The sequence below is a fragment of the Neolamprologus brichardi genome, chromosome 1, assembly GCF_056152115.1.
Source record: "Neolamprologus brichardi isolate AB-2024 chromosome 1, ASM5615211v1, whole genome shotgun sequence".
Taxonomy (NCBI): domain Eukaryota; kingdom Metazoa; phylum Chordata; class Actinopteri; order Cichliformes; family Cichlidae; genus Neolamprologus; species Neolamprologus brichardi.
In genome coordinates this window covers 18,297,993-18,317,285 of record NC_142104.1, presented here as the reverse complement: position 1 = coordinate 18,317,285, position 19,293 = coordinate 18,297,993, and the positions used below count along the sequence as shown (strand labels likewise).

The window sequence follows — 19,293 nt, the reverse complement described above, 5'->3', positions numbered from 1 at the left end:
AGAGAGCAGAGAGCTTCTCTCTGCTCAGCATTTTCACTCCCAGACATGCAATTCAGTGAAAAACTAAGGAGGATTAATAGCGCGGTTATCTCTGTGTTGGAAACCAATAAAACTTAAGACAAATCTCCAAATTTTTCTTAGTTTCTCGACAGCTGTTTATAACCGTGACTTCTGACCCGACAATATATGACTTTCTATTCTTTTCACTCACCGGCTAATAACGCTGCATTCAAAGTGAAACATGGCTCATTTTACTGGAATAAATGAAGCTCCGCCTCATCATCAGTTACGCTCCCGCAGGCGGCATTGGGCCAATAAGCACGGCCAATTTAAAAGGGCCGAGAACAAAAGCGCTACAAAGGGGGGCCCATGGAGTTGAGCCACAGCAGTTATAAACTCCCCTGTGCACTCCTGATCCATGCACCCACCCCCACCCTAGTCCAACCGTGTCCATTTCACTCCAGCTTTGTCATGCTAATAGAATTGAGTCTGCAAATATAAAGGACTTAATTTGTTATTACCATGCCCAAATTCTCATATTTTGGATTCACACTCCTAAGAAATATTCCTCTTAAACGAACAGCTCGTGCTGTGTGTAAAATTAAAACGCTGCTTTCATGTTTATGCAACATGTTAAACACCATTTGAAGATTTAGTTGAAATATCGAGGATCATAGGTTTGAAATCCAAAGCAAAAATACATCCAGTGTGTAAATGGAAACAGCAAATATTGTTGCTGAGGACACAAGGGATGAGTTTAGGATAAAAAGGGTGTGTTATGTCACAAAAACTTTTACATAAATGCACATGTACGTCATCATTTTCGTCATGCAATTCAAATGGTGACGTTTATCTGTGAGTCCACTTCGGACACACAACACTATAAACAATCTAAAGGACTGAACCATTACAGGATGTCCCTGAAGTGTAATCCATTGGCTTTAGGAGTATTTTTTTAATGTACAGTTGCCTTTCTTGAATACTCTTAGTTTAAGCCCACAATTATCCAGGCTTAGGCCAAAAAAACAAAAGACAAAAAAACAACTATAAACTTGTCCTCTGGGCTGTTTTAATCAGCGGTCAGTATAGCATTTAATTCCCTGCATGATTACGGAGGTCACCTTCTTTGGAGACAAAAATTTAAAAAAAATTTAAAAAAAAAAAAAGGGGGGGGGGGGGGTATTTTTACTTTGATTTGCAGAAAAATCAGAACCATTTGAGCTCGAGGGCTTAAAGAAGTCAGACATGAGTTTCACACTTGACTAGAAATGCAAAAACTTCTTTGAACTTGACCAAAATGCCTTAAGCAACACTGACGCTACTCGGAAAATACTTAGTATTGATAGGCAACATTTTCCATCTTTGACATAACAGCGTAACTCACCGAGGCTAAAGCCTTGCCCAGTGCGTCTCCAGTCTGCGAGCTTCCAGTGGCAGTCCCCCGATTTGCAGCAGCTACAAAAACACAGAGCGAAGCTTTGTAATCGCAAACTCAGACAAATGTGGAGCGGTTACAGTGCACAAAGCAGCTGTCCCCCTGCATGACTCAGTGCCTTCACAGAATGAACATTCAGCTATGATTACACTGCGGTGTCAGTAATTAGCCAATCTGAGCAGGTAGCTGAACTGTTAACACAAGAACGTACCCATGATCCCATCGGCCGAGGTGACGGACGGGGTGTGTGCCGCAGTGACGAATGGTGAAGTGCTAGTGTTGCTTCTGTGGAAGCTGGACATGGGAGGAAGACTGGCATTGATGTCTGGAGAGACTGAGTGTGCGGGGTAATTCTGGAAAATCGGGAAAAAAGAAAGGTGTTATTTTCAATCATAAATGTGTTTGTGTGAGACAGAAAGAAAGAAAGAGCTTATTTATTTATTCTTGAAATTAAAAATGCCCTTTGACGTCTTCCAGGCTGTCACGCAGTAAAAGTTAGTGTAGCGGGGGAGGGACAGAGATAAAGAGAGGACAGGCAGCATCTGCAGCCTCCCTGTGATGCCCTGCCAAGTGAAGCAGGCAGGCGGACGAGAAAAGATCAAACGTTGACACAAAGAGGGTCAGCGGTGTCTTCACTGATAATAACCAGACAACAACTTAAGACACACACAGATCCCTCCGACTGAGGGAGATGCGCTATGGAAGAGCAGAACAAAAACCAGGGCTTCAACAGAATTTATTTGCCCTGCGTGTTCAACAATACACACTGGATCGTTCATGTAAACGTGAGGGCAAAACAGAAACTTACTAGCAATCATCTATCACTTATTCATAAAGCCTAAGTGCCGCCGGCCGAGCTGTGAAGCTTACCAAATGGTCGTGTGAGTGCAGGCTGCTGTAGTTTCCTGACTGTGGCATGTGAGATGAAGATCCTGCGAGTATTCCCCCGTAGCCGGGCTGACTGATGCCATTGGATGAATTCCACGGGTCAGACGAACTGTGGGTACCATCTAAAACCAATAAACATATCACTTTAGCACACAATGGATTAGAACTGAAGGAAACAACATGTTAGACAGACGGCTAACCCCCTAACTTTACCCTTAAAACTTGGGGGTCATCCAAAGAGCACTTTTTAGGTTTTTTTCCCTCTCGGGACTGAAACACGATCCTTGTCTTGAACACAGCTGAGATAACACAAATACTAAAGAGCAACAAGAAGACGTTTTTTTTTGTGTGTGTGTGTGTGTGTGTGTGTGGGAGTCAGTCCCACTGAAAAAAAAAACTGAGCACACATCTAACAACCCAATCTGTCTGGCAACATATAAACTACAAAATTAAATATAAACAGATGTTTGGTTCAGTGGTTTTGGAGCTCACGATAACCGCCAAGGTTATAACTGTTAACAAAACTAAACAAAAAACTAAAACTAGGTGTAAACAAAATACTTCAGTCATCTGAAATACATTGTGAGCTTGAAATAAACAAAATCAGGCGATTTTCTTTCAATTTATTTTTTGTCAGTCTGGCCAAATGCGTTAACCTAACAAACACCAGGAGGCTTTGATGCTTTTTCGTGACGCATGACATAAAGTGTTAAATCTGATCTCTGACACAAGCCGCCCACATTATAATAACAATAAATTCAAAATACTACTGAAACTAATAAAAACAAAACTGAAACAAGCAAACCCACTCAGGAAACTAAAATGAACTGAAAACAAAAATAAAAATGCAAACTAATGGAACAAATCGAGGTTCTAGGTGATAACTTGATGAAAACGTACCACACTGACTTTAACTTAGGCCAGAGGTTCTCAAAGTTTTTGTGACTTAATGGGAGTTTAAACAGTCGCAAAAGCTTGAGACCCATGCAGAAAGAATGCACTCATCTGGTTTATGCTGTTAAATATGATGTTTGTCCTTGTTTATGAGTTGGTGAGATGAGATGGCTGCTAGATTTCTTGACATTAGCTGTGTTTCTCAGAGGTCAAAGGCTGGGATCGCAAAAAACCCAAAAACCCTCAAAAATGCTCACTTGGTCTTATCCTGCTTATCCTTCTAAATAATGAGGAATGAGCATGAATGGAATATACAGTAGTGTGTTTAATCCACACACACCAGTGTAATAAAAGGGCATTAAAAACATAAGCAGTGGATGGTCATTCTATCCAAAACATGGAGACTTTGCTTTGAACCTACCGAAGAAAGTGCTTGCAAACATACTGCTGGAGGGTTTTGGAGAAGAGTACGAAGGTGAATCTCTGTTGAAGTCTTCTGAGTTTGGAGATGGTGCGTACACCTGCCAGGAGAACATGATCGTCATTAGAAGAAACCGAAACACCAAGACTGTCACACACGGTATGAGGGTGTTCAAACTCATTCAGCTCTCTTATATCAGTTTCTGTGAAGTAAACACGCTCTCTAAAAATGCAAAGCACAATCATATTAGGGTCTATACAAGTATGTGATCTCACACGCACACATCCACTGCAGAAACAGCCCTACAACTATAAATACACACATTCTAATGACTAGCAAGCAATCAAGCTCATGACGGGGGGAGTGGATTATCAGAAGTATTTGCATTTCAGATCAACTCAACCTCTAATGGAAGTATAATGACACCCGCTTACATGCATAGACTAAATGCCTGGCAAATTGCAGCATTCCCAGAAAGGCAGAAATCAAATAAGCGCTACAAAAAGAGCCTGCTTTGCTTTCTTTATACTTCTACCTGCAAGCTAGCGGGGGAAAGGAGACACAATGAGCACGCTGTTGTACAGCTGTGAGTGTGTGCCAATCTGGGCGGTGAGATCAAAAAGACTGGAGTCCAAACACCAGTGATGTGGTCTCTGACTTCATCCACTCCAGATGGAGGTCGAGGGAGCGAGGCAGCGCATAAAGGAGGGAAACAGGGAGAAAAAGTTTTGGACAAATTCTCCCTCCCACAGACAGGACTGGATGACCCCACTGTCGTGTAACACTAATCAGAGCCAGACCTGCCAGCTCGATTCCACCTGCACATTTCCAGCTTGTGTCCCCACTCAGCGAGATAAACCTGCCGTTTAATGGCCTCATTTCACACTCAGATGTTGACAGCTCACTCCTCCAAATTGGTTCCTAATGCACGTGGACGTGATGACGACCACAAAGGTTGTTTACTTACTTAAGATCTTTTATGACGGGGTGCTGATGGAAAATATGCACGGCAAACAAAGTGTTCGCGCTGAAACGCTCGCACATACACGTGAACATCACATCAAAATGCAGCTTAAGCGAGACTCTGCTGAGTGAGCAGGTCTCCCGCACGCTGTTGTCTGGGTGTGTAATTAAAGTGCTCTGGGAGGGGTGCAACCCTCATGGGTCTTCTGGCTTACACATGTGACCAGGGTTGATAGTAGGTTCCAGAGAGATCTCAGGTTAGCCTCACACGGGAACCCGGGCTTTGTCTTTCGCCTCTGTCAGACGCTCAATGGGCAGCATATGGCAGCGGATAATGCTAATTGTCCTTTTTACCCTGGGCTAACCAGTCAAAGCATTAATAAACCATCCCAAACACCGGGTGCCTCATTCCGCCAGGCCTATGGAGGAGAGGGCCCGCCTGGGTTTCCTTTTACAAGGCCATTAATTAAAAGCCGTCACTCACACGGATCAGCACACCAGCACACGCCTATACTTACCATTTCTTAAATAAAATCAACACAAAAGATAAATCTTACAGTGGCACCTTTTTTATTTACAACTAATTATTTGAATATGAATCATAAATTATGAAAGCAAACAATGACTTTTAGTTAATGATAATCTATGAAGCTTGATTTTGGTGAATATATCCTCCACACCTTCCCATGTGCCTCCCAGCCTTGCGGTACCTGCGTTTGAAGTTCACACCTAAATATCAAAGGCTGAAAGAAAATCTGTCGACGACCACAAAGGACGTCACAGAATAACAGGAAGGGAAGGGAAATGTAAAAATAAATAAAAGTAAGGAAAGAATCAGTCTGTCTAATTGCCAAAAACCTCAAAGAGAAGAGTTCAAACGCACTCTTAATGGCTTGTCCTGTTTTATATGGTATGTCTTTACTTGGAATCGAACCAACTCTCTGGGGCATTTTGTTTCAAGTCCAAATCTTAAACACTTACAGGGCTTAGAAAGAATCGATGCCTCTTCAAACTAAAGCTGAGCTCAGTCTGCTCTCTTAGAGGGGCGTTGTTCGACATTTGTGTGCGATTTCTGCCAATGTTTTTTGGAAAATAAAAGCTTCAGTATTTTTATGCATAAAACCGTGACACTGAGCCAACACAAAGACCAACTTTTAGTGGCGCGATGTTTTGATGTTGTAAGAGTTAGCAGTGGAAGCCAAATGCTTACATGAGCATGTGAAGAAATAAAAATGTTCAGTGAATTCACATTTAAGTGAAATATAAACATTAAATGCCCTCAAAAAATGTAATTCTTGACTAGAAGAAAGCAAAGAAAGCAACTGAAAGAGATGGATAGATCTGAAGAGAATAATAATGTTTATTCTATTATATCATATCTAATAAAAACATATAAACTGCTAAACAGCTAAATCTTACATCCAAATGTAACGTCAAGAAGCACAAAAATACCTTCCAGTCAGTAATGTCACAAAAATTTGGTTTTGGCATCAACACAACTTTGCTGACTAATCACAGTATGCCGTACCATTTATGCATATACTCTGACTTTGTCCTGGATATTTAGTCAAGCATGCATACTGCAGTGCAGAAAACACATGTGCCATGTAGGCTTCAAGAAAGCAGGATCCAACCTGTTGCACCACAAAAACAACAACAACAACAGGCATGTGGCACTTTAAAGAAAACATGTTGTGACATTAGCGTTTTTGCTATTTTCTGGTCTAATTTTATGTCTTTCCACTTGTGAAGGACAGCTTTCTGTGAAGCAAAACAACAACCACCACCAGAACAACAACAACAACAAAAAGGGGTCTAAAAAAATCACTGCAGGGCTTTCGCTTCAATTTTTTCTTTTTCACTAATAGGCAACGGAAGAAAGCTCAGTGAGCTGCTCCATCTGTATTGGTACTGTGCCACCAACTCACAAGCCAATGGCCCACTGTGAATTCTCCCAGTGCTCCAGATGGTGAGCCTGCTATGCAACTCTGCATTATAACAAATTAATGTGGATGAAGTTGCTGCAAAGAATGAGCACCATCCTTCTTTTTCCTTGCAAGCAAAACAGAAAAAAAGAAAGAAAAAAAAGTTGTTGGTGGTTATTTAACAAGTGCTTTTGATCATAAAAGTTTGCCCGTTCCGTCCACATGCTATCAATTTTCCCCCCATCACCAAATGTAACACAAGCCTGTTAATACTTAATATGAAAAAGATCAAAGTCATCTTTTGTGCAGCGAGAACAAAAAGGGAAATGCCGTAATGGGTTATGAGGAAAGCTGAAACACAAGCATGAGTAACATGACCTTTTAAATACAATGCCATAAAAAAGCTAACCTCTTCATTTCTCTTTCAAATGCCCTTTTTATCTAACAGCAAAAACAACACGTGCAGTGACAGGTGGAAATCTGTCTGCGTAATTTGCTTATGACAGGATCATTACTTAAGGATTACTGAAATGCACTGCAGAGCTACTTCACCCGTTGTTAGACTGCCCTTGTACAGACTCCTCAGTCCACTAGATTTTTACAGTAAAACACCTCAAGCATAGCTCGTCTTTACACCTACAAGTCCACACACACACACACACACACACAAACACACACACACAAACACAAAAACTATGGAAACTCCAAAGTTCCGAGGGCAGCACACTTAAATTAACGCATGTATTGACACAAAAGCAGTCACAGCGAAAAGCTTTTCAGAGTAACAAAAATCAAAGAGGTCATTACAGAAAAGTTCAGAAATCACATTAGGCTCCCTGTGGCGTCAAGAATGCCAAAGTGATTAAAAACAGATGGAATAACAGCAACACTGGTGCTTGGAGCTCAATCTGCAAACAGGAAAGTCTAACCTCAACAGGCAGCCTCTTTCCCTTAATCATTCCCAGACTCCCACTTGTTATTATTTCAACCCAGTCTCGGAGTTGAAGCAAGCAGCCAGTAAAAATAATTCAAGACTGCAAAAAACTTTCTGCTGCTCTGCTTCATTCTCTGCATGAGAGGAAATGCTTTGGAAAAAAAAGGGCAAAACCTCCTTTTTTAAAATATGTCTAACCTGGAATATTTACTTGTCCAAAGCAGGTTTGAGTCACTTGTTTTAATTGCACTGTGTGACAGCTTTAACTGATGCAGTGGAAAATGAGGCAGAGGAGCATCGGACGCTTGCACTTGCATGCAAGGAGATGAACAAAGTGCTTTAAAAGTTCAAACCAATTAAGTGCAAAAACTTCACATAAAATCAGACTGACAGTCAAAGGGATACACTCGTATACATACACACACAGGCAACCACACTTTATACAGCTCCCCTCTGTCTCAGACACACACACATTCCCAGAGAGACTACTCACCGATTTTCCGTTGTAGTAATACATTAAGGAGTTACTGCCCATTCCAGGGACAGGGTAGGCGCAATACATTATAGCTTTAACAATTTAAGTGATAAAGGTATAGTACAGCGGCACGCTAGCTTTCTCTCTAGACATACATCCAAACCGTTCAAAAGGGACTAATAATTCTTTCAGTACTGGCCTTCACACACACACAGACCCACTCAGAGGAAACTTATGCAAAGCAGGATTGTACCATTCCACACTGTGGGAAGGGGTGGCTGTAAGAAGGGAGTGGCTCGTGTGGTACATCCCTCCCTTAAGCCTCTAAGTGCTGAGGCGAAGAGGACGAGGAGGGGGGAAGGGAGTCGACGGGGAGGTGGGTATAGAAAAGATAAAGGGAAGTGGGTGGGACGGAAAACAAATGTGTGAGCGGATTTAGAAAGAGAGGAGAAAAAAAATGTTTTAATTCCAGGCATAGAAAAATGCAGATTTTCTGCAGGGGAACCCCGACAAACTGGAACTAAAATAATTTTGTTCTAAGCAGGGTTTTATTGTGTGTAATTCAAAAGCGATCAAATGAGGGCTTTAAATAAGTGCGGCGAGCCTGTTCTCTTCCACACGTTTTAATCCCGGGCGTCTAATCTTTTTGTTTTTGTGATGATTAAATGAGTCTACAGGCAGTGAGGTGAATTATGGCTTTTGGAAGAGCAAAGCCATCTGGAAGCTCATTTTACCTGTTCCCACACATGGTTTGCACCCCAACAAGGAGTCATTAGAGTGGAGAGAGTGACGGCTCAACATTGCAAGAAATTTTTTTTATATCCATGAATCCAAAATCCAGCCAGCAATACAACGGCTGATTTATGAAATGTGAGAGTTTGGGTGTTAGCGCAGGGGGACCTTTAGCTGGAGCCCCTGTAAACACAGAGTTGTAAAGCATGCAACAGCTGCAGAGGGGTTGGCTTGTGACGTCGAAACAGGAAAATAATGCTCCATTTCCTAAACCCTGGGGGCCTCAGATGGGGGAGAACTAAAGGGGTGGGTGGGTGGGAGCAAAACATTGACAGCCATTTTACCATGGTTTACTGTCACTGCAAGCCACACAGCTCCCCATTACCTTTATCACGGGGGAGGAGAAGGAGGGGTGGGGGGGTAAAGGAAAGAAGAAGAAGAAGAAAGGAGGGGAGGAGGCGAGAATAGATACCATATTCTAGCAAGAGACCGGTCTGGACAGCCTGACTGGAGCCTTTCATGTGTGCCACTCGAAGCTTGCTCGACTAAACACAGGCCTGTAGACTCATTGAGAACATTACTGTTATAGAAAGATGAAAGCTTCCACTTCCTTAAGAAAACTAGGCCTTTATTATGCTTTTGCTTTTAGTACTGTTATTATTTATCCCCCTTTCTTCTCAGAGGTCCTTTTAAACTCATCCAAAACACTGGCTTTGCATGTTGTTACCCCTTTAAATCTGGCACTGTTTCAAGTTGATGCTTTAAGGAAAATGGTCATGATAGAAGTGTTTGAAGAGATCTTAAAACAAGTCCAGACACACATCGCAGTGTTGCGAGGAAAACACATGAAAGCAGGGACAAATGGGCACAGACACACACACACACACACACACACACACACACACACACACCAGTTCTGGCTGATTCAGGATACATCAAGCTAATTTCTCTCACTACTGACTCTGAAGGAGAGAAAATGCCTAAAAGAGTTCATTAATTTATAACTTATGAATGACCGTGACTCACAGTTCACAGTCTTGATATTGCTGTAAATCGTCACTGTTGAGCTGGGAGGTGAAGGTTCAGCTCCGCCCACCTGTTCACGCGATCCTCTCTAAAGACACTCAAGTCATCACAAGGTGCTTTTCTTGGGATTTGTTTGGGTGTTGAAAAACACCGAGCAAATCCACAGGCTGAGGTCACCCCCAACTCACGCATGGATTTAGCGGTGATGTCATCGGGCAGGAAGATTGCTTCCTGTAAGAAGCTCTGGTTCTAATTAGGGAGGGCTGAGTGCGGGGTGCATGGGGGGATTCAAACCCTTTCCCTCCCAAACTCCTGGCTTTATCATGAATGGAGACTCAAAATTCAGTGTTTCTGTGCATTAAATCAAAAAGACCATTTTTTATTACCATGGACCATTAAACCTGCATTACCCAGACAGTAGTAACACTGGCAATGAAAGCGATGGTTAATATTTTTATAGACTCTGGCAGCGTGATGCCAATTTCTAAAGTTAGCTGACCTGGACCCAAACAAACAGCAGATGAGGGATTACCCAAAACAGGCTCATTAGCCCTATTTTTTATGTATTTTAGGTTTTTTTTTTTAAATAAATTAATTTAAACTTACTTACTAAAATTTTTTTTTGCTTAGATAGTGCTGAAGAGCTTCGTTTTCTTTACATATTAAAGTCTATTAAATTATACACATAATCAGCTACTAACTGATCATCAACAAAATCATCCAAGTTTCTGTGTTCATTTTATCACAAACTATGAAAGAAAATGCAAAAACCTGTTCACTGCACACTTGATGTCTAAAAAAGGATTAAATAATGATTTCTGTAAAGTCTCAGTTACTGTATGACAGCTTGCATGTTTATATTTAACTATAACCTCTGCGTACGCTACAGAGCAGTGAGCTTGTATAATTGAGTCCAGTTATAAAAATTAAATTTCCCGGCAATACAAGCACACTGTACCGCAGGAGAAATCTCATTAAAATATGAAGATAAAACTAACAATATACATTATGCTGCATCAATGAATTGCATATGAGGAAAGTATAAAAAGTCAGAGCAAAGAAGTGAGTTACTAAACCTGTTTAGGAAATTGATGCTTCAAAGCCAGCTGCAGGCTTCATGTGATACTGTTAAAGGCATCAGAGTGTAAGTGGATGAAGGGGACAGATTAAACACAAATGTGTATGAACAATAAGATGAGTGGCAATGATTTTTGTAGGGGTGCATGAAGAGGAGGGACAAAAATGAAACTTGGGGTTGACAGCACTGAGGCCTGTCTGCGTTATTTATCTCCATACCCGGAGAAGAAACACACACGAGGAAAAGCTGTTAAGACTGTGAACACTACTCATGCAGATCCATTCAATCACAGTTTTGTCATGTGAGGCCGGATCCTGAATTCTTCTGTATGAGAGCAGAAGCAAAGATGCTTTTGATGGAAATTTAGATGTTCTGACAAAAAGGAGAGGACAAGACAGATGTTATACAAGAACACAGCACAGCGGCAATTTTTGGTTGATTTAGGAGCTATATGTTCACGTGTCCCAAATGTTCACGTAAGATGTTTTTTGTAAGATTAGCCTATAATACATTAGCCTATAAAAACATTTGAGGAAAAAACCCTCACCTACAGTTATAAGTAAAAGAGACTGACTTTGGATCCATCCGATCTTAAACTACAAACTAATTTTTAAGAAGGGTTAAATTTCCTTTTCCCATGAGATGCCACATCGTTAATCCTGACTTCTTTGTGTTTTCCGCTTGAAGAGTTCAGGGAAGTGAAAGTAGACACCTCCTTTTTGCATGAAATGTAAAAAAGTTCTGGGATGGGACACCTGTTTGCTGTTTTGCTGCAAATCTATTTGACTTCTTCATAACAGACATTAAGGAGGGGGAAAAGTATGTTCTGGGACGGATGGCACATGTTTGAAATTTCAAGTTAAGCCTAATAATAGGCTTCAAAAGAAGAACAAAAATAAAACAGAAGGTTTTATTTATTTTACTTTTTGTGGATTTTGTGCTTGTTGCATGTGACTGCTGGTCTCAAAAGCTGTTTTACAAATACTGAATGTCCACATTACAGACTGCAATTTAATACAAGTGACACGACTCATGGACTCATCAGCAAGAATGATTCAGCGTTTGTGTAAAAAAAAAAAAAAAAAAAAGCACCCTTATGTTTTCAATCATACTTACAAGAAGAGTACACACATTTCAATAATTAGGCACTTGGACTAAAAACCTGATGGCAGGAAATGATAACACAAAGCTTCTAACCATATTTATTTTATTCTCCGAGCTAACAGAAATAAAAGGAATTTTAAAAATTTACATAACACATTTGTGCTGTGTTTGGACATCTGTCCAAAACCATATGGCAGGGAAACTAAAAACAACCTAATAACATTATCTCCTGAAAAAAAGCTTCCTTTTTTTTTAACTTTTTCTCCTGCTGCTTACACTTTTACTTCACACTGTAGAATAAATGTGAAAAATGTGTAAACCAGAAGAGAATAGAAGAGATTGAAAGAACTGAATAAGACAGAGCAAGACTGGGGCATAGAGAATGAAGGCTTCTCTGGTTAAACGGTGAGGATGTAATCCTTCAAAGGATTAGTTTCATTACCTTCACGGGGACTCATTCATTTGTTCTGGAAGGATCTAGAAGGTCACTCCATCCGGGGTACAGATATGACCCAGGGCAGCCCAGAATCACTATTTTGAATCTACCAACTTAATTTTTCACATGATTTTGATTCTAGTTACAGATGATGTCGCCAAACAAATAAATAACAGCACTGTTCACTGAGCAAAGCAAACCCCTGATTGGCCGTGACACAAGTAGGACAGTGCTCACTGGAAGTGCTGGGCATCTTAAAGGTGTAACTTATCTCGTCAACGGCAGACAGCAGAGCCGGTGAAGACCACAAGAAAGCTAATCAATTAACATCCTGGAAGCATCAACGCAGCAGAGACAGAAATCACCACTTCTGGTCAGATCTTTCAGTTTAAAATAAGATAAGATTATCGTCTCCCACAGGAGAATATCGACTGAGATTTGGTGAAATTCGAACAGATGAAGCTGCACCTTTACTGCATGTAATTTCCTTGCTCCATTTCCCCTCATTTCCTGCCTTCCTCTACTGCTCCTATCTAATAAAGACTATCAAAAAAAGGAATAAACAGGATGACGCAGCGGTCCAGTGAGTTGGAGACTGACTTTCTATCCACTAACTAATTATGTAGGATAATTATGGAGGATCGCAGAGCTACCCCAAAAGATCTTTATATGATCCTCCGGGCAGCCAGAATTTTGCAGGAAAAGAAGACTTACAGGGTGTCTTTCTACGCTGCAAAAACCATCCCTTAAATGGCTCTTTTGTATTTTAGACTGCATGACGAAAAGCTCATTCATCCCTCCGGAGTGCTGCAGGGATGACTTTTGTTGTAGGCCAACCTGAATGTTAGCATCACCCTGGCTCCCTTGCCAAAAAAGCAATGGGATTTTTTTTCTATAGGCTTTTAGTGTGACATATAAGTGTTCGATTCTTAAACATTTAATTCTGCATGATAATCTCCACAAATTAGCAGCACAGTTATAACCTGAATAGTAAAACGTGGGTATTTGCTTGCATATTTGTTGTAGAACAAAATGTGAGAATGACTAAAGCTTCTTATTACAGCAGACCTTATTTTTAGGCATTGAACAAGAAGCTTTGACACAAGAGAACCAGACGTACAAAAATGCAAACCTAGTATTCATTCTTTGGCGTCTGCTGCAGCTGACGGGCAGAGGTGAGCAAACATTTACACCTGCACATATTGTGTCTGCACATGTTCAATTTTAAACACCAACACCAACATTATGAAGATGATTTATTTCTCTGGGTCCTTAAACGCTTCAAGAATAAACAATAGTAAAATTCTAATGCTCCAATACTTCCGAGCTGAATAAACTTCCTTTGCCTTAGAAGCAAGCTGACCGGCACACCTTCAGAAACCTGAATAGTCGCCATCTATGGTCATTACACTGGTCTAATTTATCCCTCAGTAATACACACATCACACATTACCTCTGACCTACAGCAGAATCCTGTGGTTCAGTGATGTCTTTTCCAGGTCACAGCAGCCACCCTTAGATGGTCTCTAAATAACAAACTTAGTGATTGTTGACAGGCTGTGTTTTTGAGTCTCCCAGCGATCTCAAATCAAGGTTTGCATTAATGCCGTACACTCACGCAAGGCTTACATGAATAATTTACAACAGGCCAGAATGTGCGTAATGACTTTAATCTGTGCATTATTTTTGTGCTCTTAGTCCTTTTAACTCCTTGTTCTCCTCACAGATGAAAGAGGTCAGGCCTCTGGATTGTTTGCCTGTTCCATTATCTGCAGCCTCTAATGTCAGTGGTAAATTTCAGCCACCCAAACAAAGATAAACACAAAGCCCAGGGTCCCAGAGGTGGCTGCGACTGTTCAGCATCATCCCGTCAAACCAAGGATGTCTATCTAATCAGCCATCTGATGAGGTCATCTCTGGGGAGCTCACTAACTGGGGTCAAGTCAAAGCCTACAATATTGGCCCCTGTCAGTTTAATCACCTATAATAACAAATTCAAAACAATGACATACAGAACACACACCAAATTCTATTTTTTTACAGTGAACTGTGGAACAATCAGGAATAATTTCCAGCTTTACAGGTGTTACTCTTTAAGAAATAAAATTAAAAGACGACTTAACATTTGCAGCTTGGTCTTTTATCTGCCCCTGTTGTTAATATGAAACCCACTGAAGTAGGGCCTGCTGCCCGATAACAGCAACCAACTGTCAGCAATCAAGTCTTTTTGAGCTGTGCAAGTATTTAATATTAGCTAGTGGTCATGATACTAGAATTTAAAAATTTGATACCAAAAATCAGGAAAATACTCCATACGCAATACCACTTTCAACACCACAGGGAAAAAAGTGAGAAAAAAGAAAGTGTAATTAGCTTTTCTCTGACAACGCCGCACTCTAGATAGATAAATTTCAAAGGCCTAAAAACTGTATCAGCGTCATTATTATTGTTATTAATCCAATATTTTCCTTGTTTCACATTAGAAACCATTAAATTGTACAACGAGACTGGGAAACAGATTTCTGTTTAGTGACTTCCTACAAATAAATAAATAAAAATCAGCAGGCTACTTCAGGATGTAATTGAAAGTGTATGCATGCACGTTTGTTTATAATGTTCATCCCTGCGGGTGTCATTGTTTAATTCATGTTTTTGTGGATTTACATCAGGATATCAAAAGGCAAAAACACAAAACATGCAACTTTATGCTTTTCTGCTGGGTGGCCCCAGAATCTAAATTTGCCTGAGACTTAAAAAGGCCCGGAGGTTTACAAAGGGCTTTACTGATGCATTTCATCTAAGATCTCTTCCCTGAGCCCCGTTACTGTCCCATCCTGCCACGGTTCAAAGGAAGAAACAAAAAGAAGCTGCTCTCTCTACAACAGGAACCCTAGCTTACCGCTGCAGTACAGTATTATTCTTGTCTTTGAGCCGTTAATGGCAGATGGAGAGAGAGAGAGAGAGAGAGAAAATATACCATTTGAAAGTCATGCACCAGACAACACTGCGAGGAACATTTCTAGGTCTTAAGATTCACAGCCTAGAGCAGACTTCCTTTCTTACAGCTCGCACAGTACAAATCTCTCAGAAACAAGGGTGTCTGAGTGATCTGTCAAAAGCAAATGTCAATCTTTTTTGTCATCCACACTCAGGGTTCTCGCTTGCAAAAGGCCCCGAGGGGAACCGAATCTCAGCCCACCACTTTCTTTCTCTCATCCTGCAGCCATACCGTCACCAAAGCCAGGGAGGAAGTGTCACATCGAGCCGCTGTGCCTCTGACAAGGCGGGGATGGGGGGATGAGGCGGTGGGGGAGGATGGCACAAACGTTATTTACACAAACAAACTCGACACGCACACAGAGATACACACCATGCCCTTGCAGATTCCCAGAAATATCCTACAAGAGGCAACTTTCCCCCACGAGCTACGAGCTTTCTCTCCCTCCTTCTTCAGTCCTTCTTGTCAGACAGGTGCCCACGCAGCTGCCCATCAGCATCCCTCGGCGTAGCAGCCTGTCTGTCCAATGACAACAAGCTCTGTCCTTCATATCCACTGTTCAGATTATACAGTCAAATAAAAGCAGGCGGCCAATGAGATCCGAGGTGTCTACTGTAACAGAACTAATGCTTCTATCGGTATCTCCCGCACAAAGTGGTAAGCTATAAATTTATAGATAAACAAACAACTTTGAAGAATCCTTTAAACAACATATTGCTAGGCATATACATCACACAATTATACGATTACAGCCACTGCAGAATCCCACGTCTGCAAGCACACAGCCAGCAGACCACAGAGGAAAGTATGAGTGTGGTTGATGTGGGGGTGGGGGGTTTGTCTGTATATAAGATGAAAAAGCCCTATAAACATTTAAATATTTGCAATCACCAGCTGGCCTGTCTAGATAGTGTTCACATCCCGGTGCACTGCAGTGTCAAAACCTAACTGCACAGAGGATGTGCTCCCGTAAATATTTTGATTCAGCTCCATCATGTAGTGTACACACACATCACGCCTGGACTTGCATCTTCCATTGCCCATCTGATTTAAAACTCTGAAATTTATTTTTAGACTGAGTGAGCAAAGAATACAAGCTGGGGAATAAAGAGGGGATTTGAGAATGAAATAAATAAATAAGAAAATTCCCAGCAGTAGACATAATGATGGGAAGCACTGTGTTGATTTTTTTTTTTTTTTTTTAAATCAAGCAGCTATTCAGGTCTCTGGTGAGGCTCCCGCGTTTGCTTACACAAGCAAAAGCTTTCGGTGGCATATGCAGCTGCATTCATGCTTTACAGGTACGCTGCAGACTCTTCACACAGCTGCCTGTGGCAAAGTAAATCTGACTCCAGGTGCGCCTTCCCCTCGACACTTCTTCAACGGCAAACCTCGCTACATCCACAGCCCGCAATACAAACATGGCTCTCAGCTGATAACCATCCTCAGAAATGCAGCTTACACTCCCTCCAACAGTCACCAGGCACACCTTTGAAGGCCGCAGGTAGCACTTTTCCCCGTCCGATAGCTGCTACACCCATGCCTCACCTTTGCTTCCTATTAGCTCACTAAGCAATAAAGTAACAGCTCCTAAAAGCTGCCACACAACCTCCCACTCTAACATTTTCCACATATGCCAACTAAAAGAATAAAGAGGAGAAAAACTCTTTATGTTTTCCTTTCTCTGTCAGCAGGTAAGAAGAGACCTATAGCCCTTTATTCAACACTGCCATCTTTATTCTTTCAAATGGGATCAAAGACTAACTGGGATAATTCCTCCAAGCTCCAGGCTTTATCTTCTGAGCTGTACTGAGTGACAAGAAGAAGCTGTATTTTATCCCATGCTCTGTCACTGTTTTTCCCCATCTAGCATTGTACTGCTTGATTGTACTCTTATGAGTCACAGAACCGCACCTGCGCCCATGTGTTAAGTACTGACAAATAAAAGCCCAGCGTCCATTTACACAACAAAGAGATGTAACCCGCGAGGCAACCATTCTTTGCCTCCCTCCCTCCGTCTGACAAGACCTCAAATATATCACTTACTTAAGAGGAAGGCAGCGCACGTTCCTGCTCCTGCCAGGGACTGCTCTCTCTCCCTCATGCTCTGACAAACTTCTTTTCAAATACAAATCCAGAAACAAAACACATGCCACCCTTTTATGTTCGGTGGCCTGTTCCATATTTAATTTCAGAGTAACAGCAGTAGAGGTGATGATTATCAAAGCTCTGCAAGGCAAATCCAGTCTCAGACTCCCTCGCCAAAAGAAGAAAAGAAACCCCGTCATTGTTTAAGGAAAGAAAATGTTGGATTTTTGGTAAACCAGTTGCTTCTGATTAAAAAGGAAAAAACATTTTTTAAAAATCCTTGTCTTGTACTAGTTCTGAGAATTCAAGGCAAAGCCTAATAAAAACCTCTGACGATCCACCGGGGTTTTTAACAATGAACATCTGACTTAGTGATTTATGCATATTAATGAACTCCAGCACCCCCTGTCTAAGCGAATACAAGCTGAGCTCCACACTTCTCTGCATCCTAATGGTTTCTGCTCCACCGGGATCATTACCAATAGAAATTTCAGATATTCTGTGCTATTAATCTCTGTCTGTCCTCCTGTTCGGCTACGTAATGACTAATTAAACATCAAAAGAGCAGAGCTGTGGATCCGCTCTGACAGCCTCTCTTACTCCCAGGAGAGGCTGTGAGGAGGCTAGACTGTGACAGGGCAGCACTGAAAATCAATCACCTCAAGGTCCACATGTGTATTCACACACTCGCACGCACGCATGCATGCGCTTTTGCACGACACACCAAAAAATCTGCAGGAAGTTGTCGCCCGCCGAGACCTTTACGTGCTCGGATTAAAACAACAAGCATGTAAACAACAAACACTAAAAGTCAAAATCAAACAGGCACCACCGCAGTCGCTGTTGAACAAGCCGCACAGAGACAACACAATTTCAATCCGAGAAGTGTGCCGGGGTTGTCAAGAGCGCTCTGTGTGTACAACTGTGAAAAGAGAGGGTGTGTGAGTGGTAAAGATGTGTGTGTGTGTGTGTGTGTGTGTGTGTGTGTGTGTGTGTGTGTGTGTGTGTGTGTGTGTGTTTGAGTGAGTGTGTTTGTTTAGGTGAGCTCACTGTGAAATCTATTTATATGAGAGGTAGATGATCTTCCACTCACAGATGAAGGCAGGCCAGGAGGGACCTTGCGAACCTTTTTTGTTTGGAGAGGATCTGTGGAAAGATGAAAGCAGGGTGTATTCATTCAAAGGCAGAAAACAAAATAATAAAGAGGCAACTGTACAGAAGCCATAACTCACCAACAAAATCCTACGAAGCATTGTTTGTGATTTTCACATAAAGAATAAAAGAAAACTACACACAATCCTACATGACATATCAGAGAAATATGTCGATACTTGTTTTTTTGTGTGTTTTTGTCATTGCTCTTTCTACGCAGCCTGATGACGACTGAAGCCAGACACCAAAGCAGGGTGTGTTCATATTAGGGCTGGCCAAGTTTTATATCAAATGTGGAGTTATTACAGCTGTGATTTTTTATTTAATCTTATCACGTGATTATATAAAACTAAACTAAAAGCTAAAAGTAGATGTGAAAATCAGTAACTAAAATAAATATAAAAACTAGACTTTTGAAAAAAAGGAAAACTAACTGAATTATTTACCATTATTTACCTGCTTGTTTCAGTTTAGCTTTTATTAGTTTTGCTGTTACTTTTAGTTTTCCTTTATTGTGCAGTGGATGTTAAGACTGTCAAACAATTAACACTGTCACGCAGACGCCCAAGGCTCGATAAACATTAGAAACAAAGCCTCACCATGGCTGTACATAAATATAAATAAGTATTTAAAAAATATTTACATAGCGAAAATGAGAGAATCACATAATATTAACAGAAAGTTTCTTTTTTCTAAAAGAGCTTATTTAGATCTTGGAAATGGTTTCACACCTGAGGAAAATCA

At 41.2% G+C, this 19,293-nt stretch overlaps 1 protein-coding gene across 5 annotated transcripts in view; it reads right to left on the bottom strand.

The window, feature by feature from the left end:
• The window catches only part of tcf12 (transcription factor 12), an 84,269-nt gene that overhangs the window by 16,857 nt on the left and 48,119 nt on the right, over positions 1-19,293 (bottom strand). For all 5 annotated transcript variants that reach the window (XM_006780084.3, XM_006780085.3, XM_035912324.2 and 2 more), the window contains exons 8-12: positions 18,491-18,543; positions 3,639-3,738; positions 2,306-2,445; positions 1,647-1,788; positions 1,385-1,455 (exon numbers count right to left, since the gene is read on the bottom strand). In XM_006780084.3, the coding sequence (XP_006780147.1) occupies positions 1,385-1,455; positions 1,647-1,788; positions 2,306-2,445; positions 3,639-3,738; positions 18,491-18,543 (506 nt within the window). The remainder of the gene's footprint in view (positions 1-1,384; positions 1,456-1,646; positions 1,789-2,305; positions 2,446-3,638; positions 3,739-18,490; positions 18,544-19,293) is intronic.